This window comes from Hemiscyllium ocellatum, chromosome 4 (assembly GCF_020745735.1).
Source record: "Hemiscyllium ocellatum isolate sHemOce1 chromosome 4, sHemOce1.pat.X.cur, whole genome shotgun sequence".
NCBI lineage: Eukaryota > Metazoa > Chordata > Chondrichthyes > Orectolobiformes > Hemiscylliidae > Hemiscyllium > Hemiscyllium ocellatum.
This window is the reverse complement of record NC_083404.1, coordinates 108,401,329-108,419,159: the sequence shown is the minus strand read 5'-3', so window position 1 is coordinate 108,419,159 and position 17,831 is coordinate 108,401,329. Positions and strand designations below refer to the sequence as shown.

General features: G+C 39.4%; 1 protein-coding gene across 2 annotated transcripts in view; it reads left to right on the top strand.

The window, feature by feature from the left end:
- LOC132815061 (ALS2 C-terminal-like protein) overlaps positions 1–17,621 on the top strand; it is a 103,221-nt gene extending 85,600 nt beyond the window's left edge. For both annotated transcript variants that reach the window (XM_060823751.1, XM_060823750.1), the window contains exons 23-27: positions 854–896; positions 2,772–2,833; positions 3,559–3,708; positions 7,036–7,132; positions 12,891–17,621. In XM_060823751.1, coding sequence (XP_060679734.1) covers positions 854–896; positions 2,772–2,833; positions 3,559–3,708; positions 7,036–7,132; positions 12,891–12,947 — 409 coding nt within the window. In that variant the 3' untranslated portion in view covers positions 12,948–17,621. The remainder of the gene's footprint in view (positions 1–853; positions 897–2,771; positions 2,834–3,558; positions 3,709–7,035; positions 7,133–12,890) is intronic.
- Positions 17,622–17,831: the final 210 nt, after the last annotated feature.

Here is a 17,831-nt window from a genome sequence, read left to right as displayed (position 1 = left end):
CTAGCTCGGTATTATATCTAAATCCTATTAAGGAGCGCCCGGGTCAAGGGTGGGACACTGTTTGGGAGAGGATATGGTGGACCTTTAGAAAGGAAGTAAGGCCCCCTGAGAACAAGGGGGAGGATCTCCATTCAAACATGTTTTTTTTTGCTCTTATTGTTTGGAAATAGTTTCCTTTTTATTATACTGTTATGAGTGTATTAGAGAACATTTTCTCTTGTTTGAAGGATGTAAGTGACTCAACTATACACTCTGGATAATTGTGGATTAGATTAGTAGTTAACTGAGTTTCATTGTTTTTCTTTCTTCTTTAGTATCATTCCTTTGAATTTTGATGATTATATATTTAAGATCTATTTTTATATTAATGTTTGTGCTTGAAAGTTCTGTTTATTTTTGTAAATCTGTCAAAATATTAAATTTCTAATAAAAATATCTTTAAAAAAAAAGCTTCCAAAACAAAGGCTGACAGAAAACCTATAACTGTGCAAACTATGTTAAGGTTATGGGATTCTGTTCAAAGCTCACACATTATTTAAATATCTGCCACCAGTGTGACATACTGCACTTCAAAACTTCATTCATTGAGTGTGGCACTGAGAAATTATGCAAATACAAGTGTTATTGTTGTTGGAACAAATTGTTAGTCTGGTTCTAATGAAGAACCTTGCCATAGATCAGAACAATACTGGACTAAATGAGAATTGTTGCATATTATAGTGTGAGTGGCTCATCACCTGACTTTAGCTCACTGCTTCACTGCCCAAACTGTATAAGGTGCAAGTCACGAATGTGATTAAAAAATGATCTTGACCTGAATATCTTTATAGTTGTATTCTTGTCTAATTCGCAGGGACTTGTGGCCTCTTCAAGACATCCATCTGACAAGCAAACAGGTTAGCATGCAACAACTTCCCTTTACCTCAAAGAGGTGGATTTAAGAGAATTAGAAATTAATTAATTTCGGGCCACTCTTAATTTTGTCTCTGCTGATTGTAGAAATACAGCATATAAACAGAAACAATCCTACTCATTCATAGAAGGCAGCTGGTTGACTGACATGGAAAACAAATATAATACTTGCATTTATGTGTTATGTTGAGGTGACTGTAGATTAAGTCACAGTGAAGGTGATATTCAATTGCAGTGAACATCCAGTTGAAAACTGATTTGATGGACTGTGCTCTGCATGTTGTGTGAAATTAAACTTGCTGGTTGGAGCTTGGAGAACCAAGAGATCCAATCATGTTCTTGTAAAGCTGAGGAAAAATTCATTCCTGAAATATTTGGGGCTGGCATTTGTGCTACCCTTGGGCCCTTTAAGGATTGCTGGTTCAGCTGCTTAATATGCAGCTTGAGTAAACAGAACACCCATTCTGCCCATCAACCAATGAAATGCCATGGTTAAATTAAAGGCAAAATAACTTTGGTCAACAAATGAGTCAAGAGATGCCAGCAAGGAAAATTGAATGTCCAAAAGACTTGAAGAGCTATAAAAAACAATATAGGATCACAAGGTGTGCAACAAAATGTAAGAAACTGTAGTGAACAAAAGACTAAAGACATCTCTTTGTGTTAGAGAGGGAATTTCTTATGTATAGCTTGATGGTGGCCACTTCACAAGCAAGGGGGAAGGTGAGGAGGCAGATCTTCACAAGCTACCACAATCAGGACGGTGATTGAACTAGTGCTGTTATCTTTACTCCGAATCCCACTTTAGTCATCTAGTTGGCTGAGCTAGTGACTCCCGCTGTAACAAGATCATGTGAAAATAAACTTACACGTGCTATTCAACCAAAGAGCAATTTTTTTCCAGACATGTATTAAATGAAATAGTGTGGTAAGGAAGAAGGTGGACTTAATAAATACAAGTAAAGCTATAAGGAATAAAAGAAAGTGGCAGACTTGATTGTTCAATGAATCTTTTGTATACATTTTCATAGTGGGAAAGAGGAGAACAATGCCAACAAGATACATTAAGTCAAGTGAAGCAATATAGTTGACTTAAAATGAGATTGAAGATGAAGATATTAATAAAGTTGCAGATCCCCTCCCCGCCCCCGTCATGGTATTAAAATGAATGGGTGAAGAAATTTCAGATGCATTAATCGTGATTTTTCTTAGCAATTTGGTCATGAATCATGAGGAAAGCTATATTTGGCTTTGAAGAGATATAGTACACAAGAATAAAGATCATAGTACAATAATACATTTAGGGCTTAAAGAGTTAAATTATGATGTTAAAAATCACACAACACCAGGTTATAGTCCAACACGTATATTTGGTAACGCTAGCTTTCAGAGCATTACTTTTTCATTATGGACTCCACAACTACCTGAGGAAGGAGCAGTGCTCCAAAAACTAGTGCTTCCAAATAAACCTGTTGGACCATAACCTGGGGTTGTGTGATTTTTAACTTTGTACGGCCTAGTCCAACACTGGCATCTCCAAATCATTAAATAATGCATAAACATGGCTTTTTTCCATTGATTTTTAGAAGATTAGGTGTTATAATTAAAATATTTAGAATTAAGATATTAAATATTTTTCTGATTGTATTTAAATTTGAGAGTATTGGAGATGCAATGGGGTATAATAGATGGTCTGCTGCATGTAAAGTGAGCAGGTGAAACTGCAAGGAAATTGAGACTCTATTTGACCCAGCTAGAAGTTTTTATTTGGAATTATAATGGAGACTGAACATGGTGGTGGAACAACAGTAAATGTTTGTACAACACTAAGGATGGAAAATCTTGTGTTTTGTACACAGAGAATCTCTGTTGTGAAAGACGTCTGCTTCACTTCTGCCATCTTGTGTTTCCAAAAAATAAGGTAGGCACTGAGAAGGGAACTGTGGTTTTATTGAATGGGGGTTTCAAAGTAGAAATCTGAAATAACACCGTGATGTGTGGCTCTGTACCATTCAGAGAATCATTGGGGGAGGCAATGATGTAGTGGTAATGTTATTCGACCAGAAATCCACATTTAAGTCCCAGGGTCGTGGGTTTGAATCCCCCTGCCCCACCAATGGAATTTAGCTAGCCAAATGGTGACCACTGTTGGTCATTGTAATTTCCCATCTGGTTCATTAGTGTCCTTTTAAGAAAGAAAGGGAAACCTGTTGTACTTATTTAGTCTGACCTATATGTGACTCCATACCCACAACAATGTGGTTGACTTTTAATTGCCTCTGAAATGGCCCTAGCAAGCCATTCAATTAAGGGATAATTAAGGATGTGCAATAAAAAGCCCCGCTAACAATGCCCACTTCCCATGAGTGAATACAAACACAGTCTTTCATATGTTTACTACTCTCTGCCTAATGTTGATCATTTTTCCACCCAATTTGTCAAATTACTGAAATATGATCCTTTACCACTTAACAACATTGGGGTTCACTTCTTTATCCCTTTAGTGGTTGGTATTTAAGAATTGAACATAAACAAATCTTAATAATTTTGGAAAGTATCAGGAAGAGACTGTAAAGCTTCTTGAATCTGCAGTTGTGAAAATGCTGTGGAAGATATAATTTGCAAGTGTGAAACTCTCTCTTGCAGTACTACAGCAGACCCTCAGGAAAAGCTGAACACCATCATGAAAACGTATTATGAGATAGAGGGCACAGTGACTCGAGTGCTAAACAGAAAGTACAGTCTTTCCATGGATGACCTGCTGCCATTACTTGTTTACGTGGTTTCCAGGGCAAGGTAAGAGGTAGAATTTCACAGCACTATCATGAGTTGAATGAGTCACAACATCTGGGTTGTGATGTGCTTTGGAAAGAAAGGATTGTTTTGGGATACTACTGAATAGTCAATATTTTGGAAACTAACTGGAGCATTACTCTAAAAGAATGTAGATTGGAGCACATGATCATTAACATTAGATAGTGAGGAGGGGGAGCTCTCCCTAATTAATTGAATAGCCTTCCCATAAACACGTACTTAATTGTAAAATTATTCTTGGAGTTTCACTCCCATTTCCCTGTTCAGCTGCTCCTTCTATCTGTTAACCATTGATGAGCCTTATAGGTTTGAAGCTGGTCTTTCCCCTACTTGAACTTGTGTATCTTGTCTTATGTGCACACTTTAATTGTAAGTAATTTCTCAGAACATCATCTCAGAACTACATTTACTGTGCACAGTTTTGATGAGCACATCTAAGGAAAGATCATACTTTCATTGGAAATAGTACAGAGAATGTTTGCTCGCTTTGTTCTATTTAATGTGGAGTTATCCTGTAAGAGATGCTGAGTCAAATGACCCTGCGCTCTGGGTTTGGGAAAAATAGATAGGGATCTCATTGAAACACAGGATTATGAAGGCACTTGGCAGTATACAGGTTTAGGGTCAATTATTTAGCATGGGATGAGAAATTACTTTGCTCAGCACATTTGGGATCATTCAATTCTCTACCTTAGAGCATTGTAGATGTGCTATTGTTGAATATATTTAAGATTGAGATCAACAGATTTCTGATCTCTTAGGGAGTCAAGGTATATGGAAAGCAGGAAGAAAGTGGTTTACCTGATGCAGCAATGAATATGTTCTCTCCCTTAGCGTTAAAAAAATGGATGTGGATATCATGGTTTTGAAAAGCCAACAGACAACTATTATGGTGGTACAGTGGCTTAATGGCTAGCACTGCTTCCTCTCAGTGCCAAAGACCCAGGTTTCATTCCAGCCTCAGCCAGCTGACTGTGTGGAGTTTACACATTCTCCCCCTGTCTGCATTTGTTTCCTCTGGATACTCCGGTTTTCTCCCACAATCCAAAGATGTGCAGGTTAGGTGGAATGGCCATGCTAAATTGTCCATAGTATCCAGGGATTGCAGGCTGAGTGGATTAACCTGGGAAATATGGATTATAGGGTAGGGAGATGGGTGTGGGTTGGATGTGCTTTAGAAGGTCAGTATGGACCTGATGGGCTGAATTGCCTGCTCCCCCACTGTGGGGATTCTAAAGTTATTTCACAAACAACTATAATGTACAAACATGTTCATTAGGAACATTGATATCTGGGGTAATACTAGGCAGAGGAACATGCTTCCAGTAGAATAACATATTTCAAGTGATTTTTAAGGTAAAATGAAATATAGTGATGATATCATGAGCATGTCTCTTACTTGACACATTAGCCTCTCAAAAACATACAACAGTTCCCATTTGTCAAAGATTAAAAACTAATCCCAAACAGAGATATGTGGTTGGACATAGGTATATGTTACTTCAATAATTAGACAAACGAGTTATACATACTTTACAAAGTTAACATTTCAAAATTCAGTGCAATGCTTTGAAGGTTTGACAACTTTCCCCAGTCTAGAGATTGTACACCTGCCTGGGGAGGTACAGGTCTTGTCTTCTGTTGCACTTGTTTGGCTATTTGGTAATCTTGTTGCTGGTTGGTGTCACTTGATATCATCACACAATCATCATCATCATCATGAGTGCTCTTCCTCACTCTTTGTGCATATTTGGTGTGTCATTCATTAGTCTCAGTTGGCTTCCCGTCCTTATTCAATGTATGACCATGATCAGTAATGACGCTATATGGCCTAGACTGGTTACATATTGTTAGAAACCTTTACTGGCACCCAAGTATTTGAACTTCTAACACTCATTCTTTGCCCAGTGTGCCGTTTTGTTAGTTTTTTTCTACCCGATTCCTCATTATGTATCCCTTTCATTGTCCTGTATCTTGGAATGGTTAGGCAATTGGTTCGTAGGCAAGATTGTTCATACATGCTGTCTGAGGATTGGCTGTGCTCGGGCTGTTAATCTCTTCTCCATTGGCGTAATATGAAAATGCAGGAATGTAATGCAGAAATCTTGTCTTGCTCGATACTTAATAATCATCGATTTGATAATATGGAGCATACTTTCCATTAGACTGGTTGAACATGGACATGGACCATTACCCACTTCATATGCATGTCTTTAAATAGCAGTGTACTGACATCTGTTGTGTGACATTATCTGATTTGGGATGCCAAATAAATTGAACATAGCACTCCTCATATCAACAATGGTCATACCTATTGTGTTACTAATGCGCTAAACATTGGGAAATTTGCAGAAGTAATCCATCACAAGTCATCTGCTTATGCACTGTGAATAGATCTGTTGTTACTTTTATCCAAGAAGTGACTGTAGTGCTGTATAGCTACAGAGGTTCCCTCACTAGGGTTGATTTGTTTGGCATACTATGTACATTCGTATGCTATTGAATATGCTGTTTCATCCCTGGTCAGTACACACACTCAAATCCGAGCCTTCGTATACATTTGATACCGATGTGTCCCTGCTGTAACATGGGTATTATCTTGGTTTAATGCTTTTGGTATTAGGGTTTGTTTGCCCCTGAAAATAACATTTGATACACCGTGTTCATCTCTGTAAAGTCAAAATGAACAAATTTTCTCAGGTACTCCTTTAGTACTAAAAGACCATCCCTGGATAATTATCATCTTGTAGTTCTTCATGTTCAGCAATTATTAATTACAACTATTAATGCTAATTCTGGTCAAATTAATAGTTGTAAGGGTCACCTATTTAAAACAGAAATAAGGTGAATGTTTTTCTGAGGTTGAGTCTTTGGGACTCCCTGAAAAGATGGTGGAAGCAGAGTTCTCACATTTTGTTAAGGCAAAGGTAGATAGATTCTTGTTAAGTAAGGTGTAGAGCATGTGAAAGGATATCGAGATTAGGCAGGAATGTGGATTTGGGGTTTCATTTGTATCAGCCATGATCTTATTGAATGACAGAAGGCCATGTGGCCTATTCCATTGCGATTACCTGTTCCATTACCCAAAGGAAATGATTTTGGGAATGTTTGATGCTTTACTTTATCAAAATCTAACTGTACTCAATCTAGAAATGCTTAATTAATATCTCATCCATGCTTTGACTAACCTGGGATTGTTTAGAAAGAAATAATAGGCATTTTGGTAAAATCATTTAGTGTAATGTAGACGACAAACACTAAATTAACAGAATGGATTCATATTTGACTTATCTTTTCCCTTCATTACAGAATCTTGCATTTGGGTGCAGAACTCCACTTGATACGAGACATGATGGATCCTTCCACTGAGGGTGGAATGAATGACTTCTTGCTTACTGCTCTTGATGTGAGTTAGCATAGATGGCATAATCTCTGTTGGCAGCAATCTGTTGGTATTTTGGAGCTAATATGTCTATTATTTCATGTTGAAGAGTATTTCATTTGAGATGAGGGACCACCTACTGTCAGGGTACAGTTTAGATTAGATTAGATTACTTAGTGTGGAAACAGGCCCTTCGGCCCAACAAGTCCACACCGACCTGCCGAAGCGCGACCCATTCCCGTACATTTTACCACTTCACCTAACACTACAGGCAATTTAGCATGGCCAATTCACCTAACCTGCACATGTTTGGACTGTGGGAGGAAACTGGAGCACCTGGAAAAACCCACACAGACATGGGGAGAATGTGCAAACTCCACACAGTCAGTTGCCTGAGGCAGGAATTGAACCTGGGTCTCTGATGCTGCGAGACAACAATGCTAACCACTGTGCCACCGTGCTGCCCATGTTCATTCCAACATGACTTTTAGAATTTTAATTCTGTACTGTTGTTGGCATGAGTCAAGAATCTTTTAGATGCTGTAAAAATACAACGGATTCACCAAGGTCCTTCAAGGAAATAAACCAGTCCTTAACCTGCTGCCTTATATGCAACTTCTGCAATAAAGTTCACTTCTGGGCTGGAAGGCCTTTTTCTACATTTTTATAAGAAAATACTTTGGTGTAGCATTGTGGGAAATACAATAAGTCAAAAGGTTATTGGAAACTTATCAAAATTAAATCAAATAAACATCTATGTTACTTGAGAAGATTCTGAGGGATACGATATACATGCATTTGGAAAGACAGGGTTTGATTAGGAGTAGGCAGCATGGCTTTGAGTGGGAGATCATGCCTCCCAAATTTCTTAGAGTTCTTTGATGAAGTGACCAGGAAGGTTGACAAAGGCAGGACTACAGATAAAATATATATGGATTTCAGTAAAGCCTTTGATAAGATTCCACATGATAGGCTGGTCTGCAATGTTAGGTCACATTGAATCCAGGACAAGCTGGCAAATTGGATACAAAATTGGCTTGCTGGTAGGAAGCAGAGGGTAATAATGGAAGGATACCTGTCAGACTGGAGGCCTGCAACTCGTGGTGTGCCTCAGGGGTCAGTGCTGGGCCCATTGCTTTTTGTTATCTATATCAATGATTTGGATGAGAATGTATAAGGCATGTTAAGTAAGTTTACTGATGACACTAAAATAGGCAGTATCATGGACAGTGAGAAAGGTTATTAGAAATTGCAGCAGGACCTTGATTGGCTGAGGAAGTGGGCTGAGAAATGGCAAATGGAGTTTAATGTAGATAAGTGTGAGGTCTTGCATTTTGGAAAGTCAAATCATGGTAGGAGTGTTATTGTGAACGGTAGGGCCTTAAGGAGTGTAGTGGAATAGATGAATCTTAGAGTTCAGGTTCACAGTTCTCTGAAAGTGGAGTCATAGGGAGACAGGGCAGTGAAGAAGGCTTTTGGCACAGTGGCCTTCATCAGTTAGGGTATTGAGTATAGAGGTTGAGAAGTTATGTTGCAATTATACAGGACATTGGTGAGATTGCACTTAGAGTATTGTGTTCAGTTTTGGTCATCTTGTTATAGGAAGGATGTTATTAAACTGGAAAGAGTGCAGAAGAAATTTACAAGGATGTTGCCTGGACTCAATGGTCTGAGTAAGAGGAAGAGGTTGGACAAGTTAGGACTTTTTTCTTTAGAATGGAGGAGAACTGAGGGGGAAACTTAGAGGCGTATAAGATCATGGGAGCCATGGATAAGGTGAATACATTCAGTCTTTTTCCCAGGGTTGGGGAATCGAGGACTGGAGGGCATCAGTTTAAGGTCAGAGAGGAAAGAATAAAAGGGAACCTGACAGGCAACTCTTTTTCACAGATGGTGATACGCATATGGAATGAGCTTCCAGCAGAGGTGGTTGAGATGGGTACATTAATAACATTTGAAAGGCATTTCGACAAATACATAGGATAGGTAAAGTTTAGAAGGATATGGCGAAAGTGAGGACTGCATATGCTGGAGATTAGAATCAAAATTAGAGTGGTGCTGGAAATGCACAGCAGGACAGGCAGCATCCATGGAGCAGGAAAATCGACGTTTTGAGCGGAAGCCCTTCATCAGGATTCCTGATGAAGGGCTCCTGCCCGAAATGTCGATTTTTCTGCTCTTCGGATGTTGCCTGACCTGCTGTCCCTTTCCAGCACCACTCTAATAGAGTCATAGAGATTGCCCGTTTGTTCTCTTTTGTATCTTTCCCCTCTCACCCTAAACCTATGCCCTGTAGTTCTGGACTCTCCGACCCCAGGGAAAAGACTTTGCCTATTTATCCTATCCAAGCCCTTCATAATTTTGTAAACCTCTATAAGGTCACCCCTCAGCCTCCGATGCTCCAGGGAAAACGGCCCCAGCCTGTTCAGCCTCTCCCTGTAGTTCAGATCCTCCAACCCTGGCAACATCCTTGTAAATCTTTTCTGAACCCTTTCAAGTTTCACAACATCTTTCCAATAGGAAGGAGACCAGAATTGCACGCAATATTCCAACAGTGGCCTAACCAATGTCCTGTACAGCTGCAACATGACCTCCCAACTCCTGTACTCAATACTCTGACCAATAAAGGAAAGCATACCAAACACCTTCTTCACTATCCTATCTACCTGCGACGTCACTTTCAAGGAGTTATGAACCTGCACTCCCAGGTCTCTTTGTTCAGCAACACTCCCTAGGACCTTACCATTAAGTGTATAAGTCCTGCTAAGATTTGCTTTCCCAAAATGCGGCACCTCACATTTATCTGAATTAAACTCCATTTGCCACTTCTCAGTCCATTGGCCCATCTAATCTTGACTTTAGAAGGATATGGGCCAAGTGCAGGGAAATGAGATCAGTGTGGACCGACATTTTGTTTGGCATGGACCAGTTTGGGCCAAAGGGCCTCTCTCCATGCTATCGTACTCTATTACTCTCCATGACTCTGTCATTATTGAGGGTGATGATGCATCCCAGCCTCACAGTACTTTTCTTTCTATAAATGACCCAAGAAGACACGCAGTAACATTTGGCAACGGGCAATAAATTTTGCCTCTGTGTCATAGAATCATACGGTCCCTACAGTGTGGAAGCAAGCCATTTGGCCCATTTAGTCCACACTACGCCTCCAAAGAGCAGCCCACCCAGAGTCACCCACCAGACAGTCATAGAGATATACAGCACTGGAACAGACCCTTCGGTCTAATTCGTCCATGCTAATCAGTTATCTCAACCCCAATCTAGTCCCCTGCCAGCACCTGGCCCATATCTCTCCAAACTCTTCTTATTCATATACCCATCCGGATGCCTTTTAAATGTTGCAATTGTACTAGCCTTCACCATTTCCTCTGGCAGCTCATTCCATACACATACCACCCTCTGAGTGAATAAGTTGCCCCTTAGGTCTCTTTTATATCTTTCCCCTCTAAATCTATACCCTTGAGTTCTGGACTCCCCACCCCAGTGAAAAGACCTTGTCTATTTATCCTATCAATGCCCAACCAAGGCTGGAATCAAACCTACATCTCTGGCACTGTAAGGCGGCAGTGCTCACCACTGAGCCACCGTGCCACCCATGTCAGTGACAACGGATTAAAAAATAACACACTTTTTTTGTTCAAGCAGTCAGCAGTCTGAGTTAAGGATGAGAATTGGCAAGAAAATTAACATTTTTACATTGCCTTATGTCTTAAACTTTCCAAAGTGCTTTATATTGTTTGAAACACAGTTACTGCATGTAGGTAAATATGGCATACATATTGACCTACAAAGTCCAACAAGCACCAATTTAATAAATAACCAATTAATCTAGTTTTGATTGAGGGACAAAAGTTTTTAAGATAAATCTCTCTTGCTCTTAAAATGGCAAATTGAGTTCTTTAAACGTCAGCTCTGAAAATGTGTTGCTGGTTAAAGCACAGCAGGTTAGGCAGCATCCAAGGAACAGGAAATTCAACGTTTCGGGCCAGAGCCCTTCGTCAGGAATGGATGGAGTTTTTACAGGGGGCAGGGTGGGAGGAGGTGTAGTCCAGGTAGCTGTGGGAGTCAGTCGGTTTATAGTAGATGTCTGTGTTGAGTCGGTCGCCCGAGATAGAAATGGAAAGGTCTAGGAAGGGGAGGGAGGAGTCTGAGACAGTCCAGGTGAATTTGAGGTCGGGATGGAAGGTGTTGGTAAAGTTGATGAACTGTTCAACCTCCTCGTGGGAGCATGAGGCAGCGCCGATACAGTCATCGATGTAGCGGAGGAAAAGGTGGGGGGTGGTGCCAGTGTAGTTGCGGAAGATGGACTGTTCCACATATCCTACGAAGAGACAGGCATAGCTGGGGCCCATGCGGGTGCCCATGGCAACTCCTTTAGTTTGGAGGAAGTGGGAGGATTGAAAAGAGAAGTTATTCAGATGGAGTTTTTACAGGGGGCAGGGTGGGAGGAGGAATTTCCTGTTCCTTGGATGCTGCCTAACCTGCTGTGCTTTAACCAGCAACACATTTTCAGCTCTGATCTCCAGCATCTGCAGACCTCACTTTTTACTTCTTTAGTCGTCAACCAAATTGACATGGACACTGTTCACTAAAGATGTAGAAGAGACAATTTCTATCAGTACAGCATTCCCTACATCTGGCACCTGTTTTTGTCTGAGGGAGAAGTATTAGTTCAATTTCTACCACTCTGCACCGAGCCCTCCAGCATTCTAGCACATCCGAGCATAGTATCTCTGATTGTGGAGCATTCCTTCAGTCCTGCACTGCAGTATTAGTCTATGTTTAAACGCTGAGTTGCAGGAGTGGAATTTTACCTGTCTTATATTCTGAGGCATAGGTGAGTCATGTTAATGTTAGAATAAGATTCTACATGTTGAGAGCTGTAGAAATAAAACTGTTACCATCCATATTGCCTGCTCAAGATTGGGGGTACAAATCTTACTACAGAACTTGTGTAGTTAATGGAAACCACTGAATGTCTACTGTGTTATTGGAGGAGTTATCTGCTGGTGCAGACATTCAACCAATGTCCCAAACCCCTGTTTGTGTATTTCAAATAGAATGACATGAATAGCAAAATCAATTGGTTTTCTAACTTTGTAGCCAACAAACAACACCAATAATAATTGATTAGTGATCATTTGTTCTGTTCCATTTTATGGGCAAAATTACCATATTTATTGGTCTGAACATAACCACATTTCAAAGTAATTGTGTATGAAAAAAAACCTTGCATTTATGCACAGCTTTTTATGACTTTAAGATGTTCCAAAGTCTCTACTGTTTTGTAATCTGAAAAGGTAGCATCCATTTTTGCCTTAAGCAATGGGATAGACATCTGTTCAATTGTTTTGCATGTTAGTTCAGGGATAAATATTGGCCAGAACATAGGGGGAACTTTGACACACAGACTTGATGGGCTGAAGGGCCTCTGCTGTCCTGTATGATTCCATAACTATTCTTTAAACAGTGCATTTTTACATCTAACTGAGAAGGCAGATGGTTAGTCTGTTTTATAATACTTTCAACAGTATTATATGTCATCATCTGTGCTGAATTGCTGATCTTTATTATATGCTCTAATGTCTGGAATATGGATTAAAACTTTTTTTTAATTCAGAGTTGAGACTGCTATTACTGAGCTTAAGCCAATTTTGGGAACAGTTCCCAATGATGCCGTGTGAAAGTAGTTTCATTTCATGTGGTTACCTTTTTCTCTGGGTTGATGCAGACCTTCTGACTACTTAATCTTATTTCATTGCAGTCTTGCTATCAGCACATTCAAAAAGAGGAAATACGGGCCAGGAGCTTGCCAAAATGATGTCTAACAACACAAAAGAAATACTTCGACCAAGGAAAGCAAGATGAACAACACTACAGCAATATTAGAGTGTGAAAATTGAATGCTATTGTAGGAGAGCAACTCCTTCACCACCACTTCATATGAAACCACAAATTGAATCAGGCAAAATCTAATCTATTACTGGGAAGATCCCCCAAACTTGAAGCTTAAATTTGCTTCAAGTGATTTCTCATTAACTTGCAAAATGTTTTGCACATCTGTAAGTAGAAGGTGGGAAAAGGTTACCAAAAAAAGAGAGAGGCTAGATGATAGTGACAGGTAAGGCAATTATTATTTGAAAATAGTAAAATTAAGGTTTTCCATTATAATTTGTTAGGAGATTTTTCAGCTACTAACAATGAATTAAAGTGTCAGTTCCAGTGCTTCCAGAGAATGAGTAATGCGTGACCTGACTAATAAATTACATGGATTGCCATTTAAAAGAAAACTGTTTCACTAATCATAGAAATCTAAAAATCATCCTTCAGAGAAGGAAACCCCTTTCCTTACTCAGGATATAATTCCAGTTGCACAAAACTAAAGAAATATTAGTGAAGTCCAGAACAAGACCATTCAGCCCAAAGTCTCTTAAAATCTTATTCAACTTTCTAGCACCTAATCTGTAATCTCACTGGTTACAGAACTTCCAATGCAGATCCAGGTAATTTTAAAACGGGCGGCACGGTGGCACAGTGATTAGCACTGCTGTCTCACAGCGCCTGAGACCTGGGTTCAATTCCCGACTCAGGCGACTGACTGTGTGGAGTTTGCACGTTCTCCCCGTGTCTGCGTGGCTTTCCTCCAGGTGCTCCAGTTTCCTCCCACAGTCCAAAGATGTGCGGGTCAGGTGAATTGGCCATGCTAAATTGCCTGTAGTGTTAGGTAAGGGGTAAATGTAGGGGTATTGGTGGGTTGCGCGTCGGTGTGGACTTGTTGGGCCGAAGGGCCTGTTTCTACACTGTAAGTAATCTAATCTAATCTAAAACAAGTTGTGTTTCTGCCTCCACCACCAAACATAACAGCAAGTTCCAGACACCCATCACCCTCTGAATGGAAACATTTTTTCTAATGGCTCCTCTAATCCTTCTATCAATTAGCTTAAATATGGGCACCAGAGGTCCATCTGTAAGTGGCCCTTAAAATGTGGCGGGTAATAAAGGGCAGACAACTAGAGTTGGGAATAAATTCTAACACTACCAAGTTCCTGAGAACAAGCAAATAAAATAACTCATGAGATCATAAGACACAGTAGCAAAAATAGGTCATTCAGCCCATCAGGTCAGTGCTGCTATTCAATGAGATCGTGATAATTCAATGATCATCAAATCAATTTTTCTGGATTTTCCCATAACCTTTGAGCCACTTACTGATTAAAAATCTATCTTAGCCTTGAATACACTTAACAATCTAGCCTCGGCAGCCCTCTACCTTAAAGAATTCCACAGTCACTTCCCTCTGAAAGAGGGAATCCCTCCTCTTCTCTGCCTTAAATAGTCAACCCCTTCCTCTGAGATTATGCCCTCAGGTCCTAGTTTCTCCTACAAAGAGAAACAACCTTTCAGCATTGATCTTGTGAAGCCCACTGATAATCTCATATATTTTAATAAGGTTAACCCCAATTCTTGTAAACTTCAATGAGTACAAGCCCAACCTACTCAACCTTTCCTCATAAAACAATCTCTCCATGCTCGGATTAATCAAGTGAACCTTCTCTGGAATGTTTCCAATGTATCTTTCCTTAGACAACGGGACCAAAACTCTTCACGCTAGCGCAGGTCTGGTTTGACTAGTCTAATACCTGTTTTCTAGCTAAAAGTGCACCTTGCAGACTGCAGAGAAAATGGGTGCAAACAATGTGGAATATTAGGCCAATGGTGTGCAGGGACAGTAATGTAAGGCTACATAGCAGTGAAGAATGCACTGAAGTTCATTAACTAAGGATCCATTGAATTCTTTGTAAATTTTGTTTGATTTATGCAATATTGATGATAATGGTTTTTATAATGATGTCTGAACTCATCAATTGAGTAGGAATCTTTTATAGCATTGGCTAAAGGGAATTGTGTTACAGTTGCTGTTCATTTGTCATTTTATTTCTGTGCTGATTGCACATGGTGGAAGGAAAGTGGATACATCAGCACAGCTATCAAGATTTGCAAAGAATGAACAAAGGCAAATTTAGGGGCGCAGGCAAAGAAAATGCATGACTATAGAGACAATACTGTTGTCTGATCAAATTAAAATGGTTAGCATTCATCTTCTGTGAAAACAGAACTGAAGTATATATTTAACTGCTATGCCAATTCATTATTCTCCATTATCAGTTCTCCCATTCAGACTGTAAGCAGCCTAAATTTGACTACACTAATTTTTTTTGCACATACTTGCAGAAACTCTTACAATCTGCTTTTACGGTCTTTAAAAATTTACTCTAAACTTATTTTTCTCCTTTCAATCCACTTCTAGGCCTTGCTTTGTCGAACTCCAATTGCTTCCAGTACTTTGGCTGGCTAATTTTTTTCCCATCTTCATATGATTCTCTTTTAGAGTCTAATATTACTCTTTTTTTATTAGTCATGGTTGGGTGACTTAAACTGTTGTATACTAAATCATTGAAATAAATATAAAACTTTGGGGCATATTCCAGGCATTCAAGATACTGATGGATCCCAAACTTGCTTATAAAGCACTAGAGACGAGATACTCAGATTGTAGGTTACTGGAATGGATGGTCATTCCTTTGCCTCTTCTTTTGTCTTGTGTTGGTCTTAAATCTCTGCTTAGATTTTAATTAGTGCTTATTCTTTGCAAGGCAAAAGTGAAGACTGCAGTTGCTGAAAACCAGAGTCTAGATTAGAATGGTGCTGGAAAAGCACAGCTGGTCAGGCAGTATCCAAGGAGCAGGAAAATTGACATTTCGGGCAAAAGCCCTTCATCAGGAATCCTGCTCCTCGGATGCTGCCTGACCTACTGTGCTTTTCCAGCACCACTCTAATCTAGACTCTTATTTTTTGCAGCTTAGAACTGAGTTTACATTGGGCTCTTGGGGCCAGTTTTTTGGAAAACTTAAACTGTGCCCTTCTGTGACTTGCAAAATGCATAAGTGTGATTTACAAGGAATTACCACTTTTTCAGACTGGAGTCAGTCTCAGTGTCTGTTTTGCAAACCTTGATACAGTACATAAGTTTAGAGTCAGACCAGTTAGAAGACTCACCTTTGTGCTCCGGTCCAGTAGCCAAGCTCCCAGGATTCTTTAAAGGTTCCTCAATCAGAACTGTTTCCTCACCCCTCATGTCATCTTACACTTCCCATGTCAATTATATTCTCCCGAGTATCCTCACCTTCCCTCAAGTATATCTCATAGCCACATGCCCAATATCCACCATGTATAATTCTTAGGAGACATGCAATAACAATGGGAATTACCTTGAAATATTGTTTAGAGGTTTAATCTAGGCAAATAACTTTATTCAAATTTGCTATCGTTGATACTAGACCAAAAAAACGCAAGGGAAATCATTTAAGTGCCTATTAGTCTTATATTTTTCACAAGAAACCATTTTTAAAACATTCTGCTTTATAGGCTGTAAAAGTTTCAGCAGTTCTTGGATCAATAAGGCCATTTGCAATTCTGAAGCTTTTGAGACCCAGCCAAGTATTCACAATGGAACACTATCTCAGCAAACATTTCCATTTCAAAGCTACATACCTGTTAATCAATGGAGGGCAAGCATATACAGATCATTTCCTTCTACCTTCAGAAATAGAGTTTTGAAAATCACAGCTAGGTTTGCTAGTCCAATTAAATCAAGGTCCAATACCATGGCCAAGTCTACTTAATTTTGCTTTAATACCTATGGTACGTCCTCCAGTGGAAAAGTATGTAACACATGTGAGCTGGTTAATGAAAGAATTAACTTATCTTTGTAGCACAGAACCTCATGATGAATTAAAAACACATCTACCTTACAGTACAGCCCTAATAGTGTCATTTGAAGACAAGTGAAATTTCACACATCTTTTATAATGTTCTTATCACTTCAGCAGGCTTTTCATTTTCTTTATAAATTCCTAAACCTTCCAACACTCAGTACCACCAGACAAAAATGGGAATCTAATTTTCATTCTCCATATAAAATGTGTAACCAGACTTCGGGTAGGATAGTGTTTTGTAAACTATGCATTCCAGGTTCACTTAGAGTAAAAGAAAGCAATGTGGGGTCTGGTATGTGGAGGAAAATTGAACTTTCTCCCAGAAAAATGTGGTCATAATGCATCAAAACACTTCTGCACACCAACTGGGTTGAAAGATACGTAGCATTCCTTCATATATTTCTCCTTTACAACACTGAAGTTCTAAATGTATTCGTCTGAAATGCCACACAGAATTCTATGCTGTCATTCACAATCTGCTGAGTTCCGTTAGCTTGAGTGAAACGGAAATATCTGTTGATTTGTTATCCTTACTGCAACTTTACTTCAAACTCATTAACTGTTCACCTTACTTTGGGGTATGTATCTGCTACATTTGGAACAAAGCTAAGGAAATCGATGAAAGAAAATGTTTGTATATTATGCTTTTGTAACCAAATATTTTAATGTTTATGGATTTTGCAGACTATACTACCTTGAATAAACGTTTTGCACTTTTAGCTGGGTTTATGCTCAAAATTTAAATTAAATTTGGAGGGTGCTAGAACTGTCTGCACTTTGAAACAAGAAGATAATTTTGAACAAATTTATCTTGATTCTTAAGCTCCATAACAAATAAGAACAGGAGTAAACCTTTTGGCTCTTTAATCCTGATGAAGGGCTTTTGCCTGAAACATCAATTTTCCTGTTCCTCGGATGCTGCCTGACCT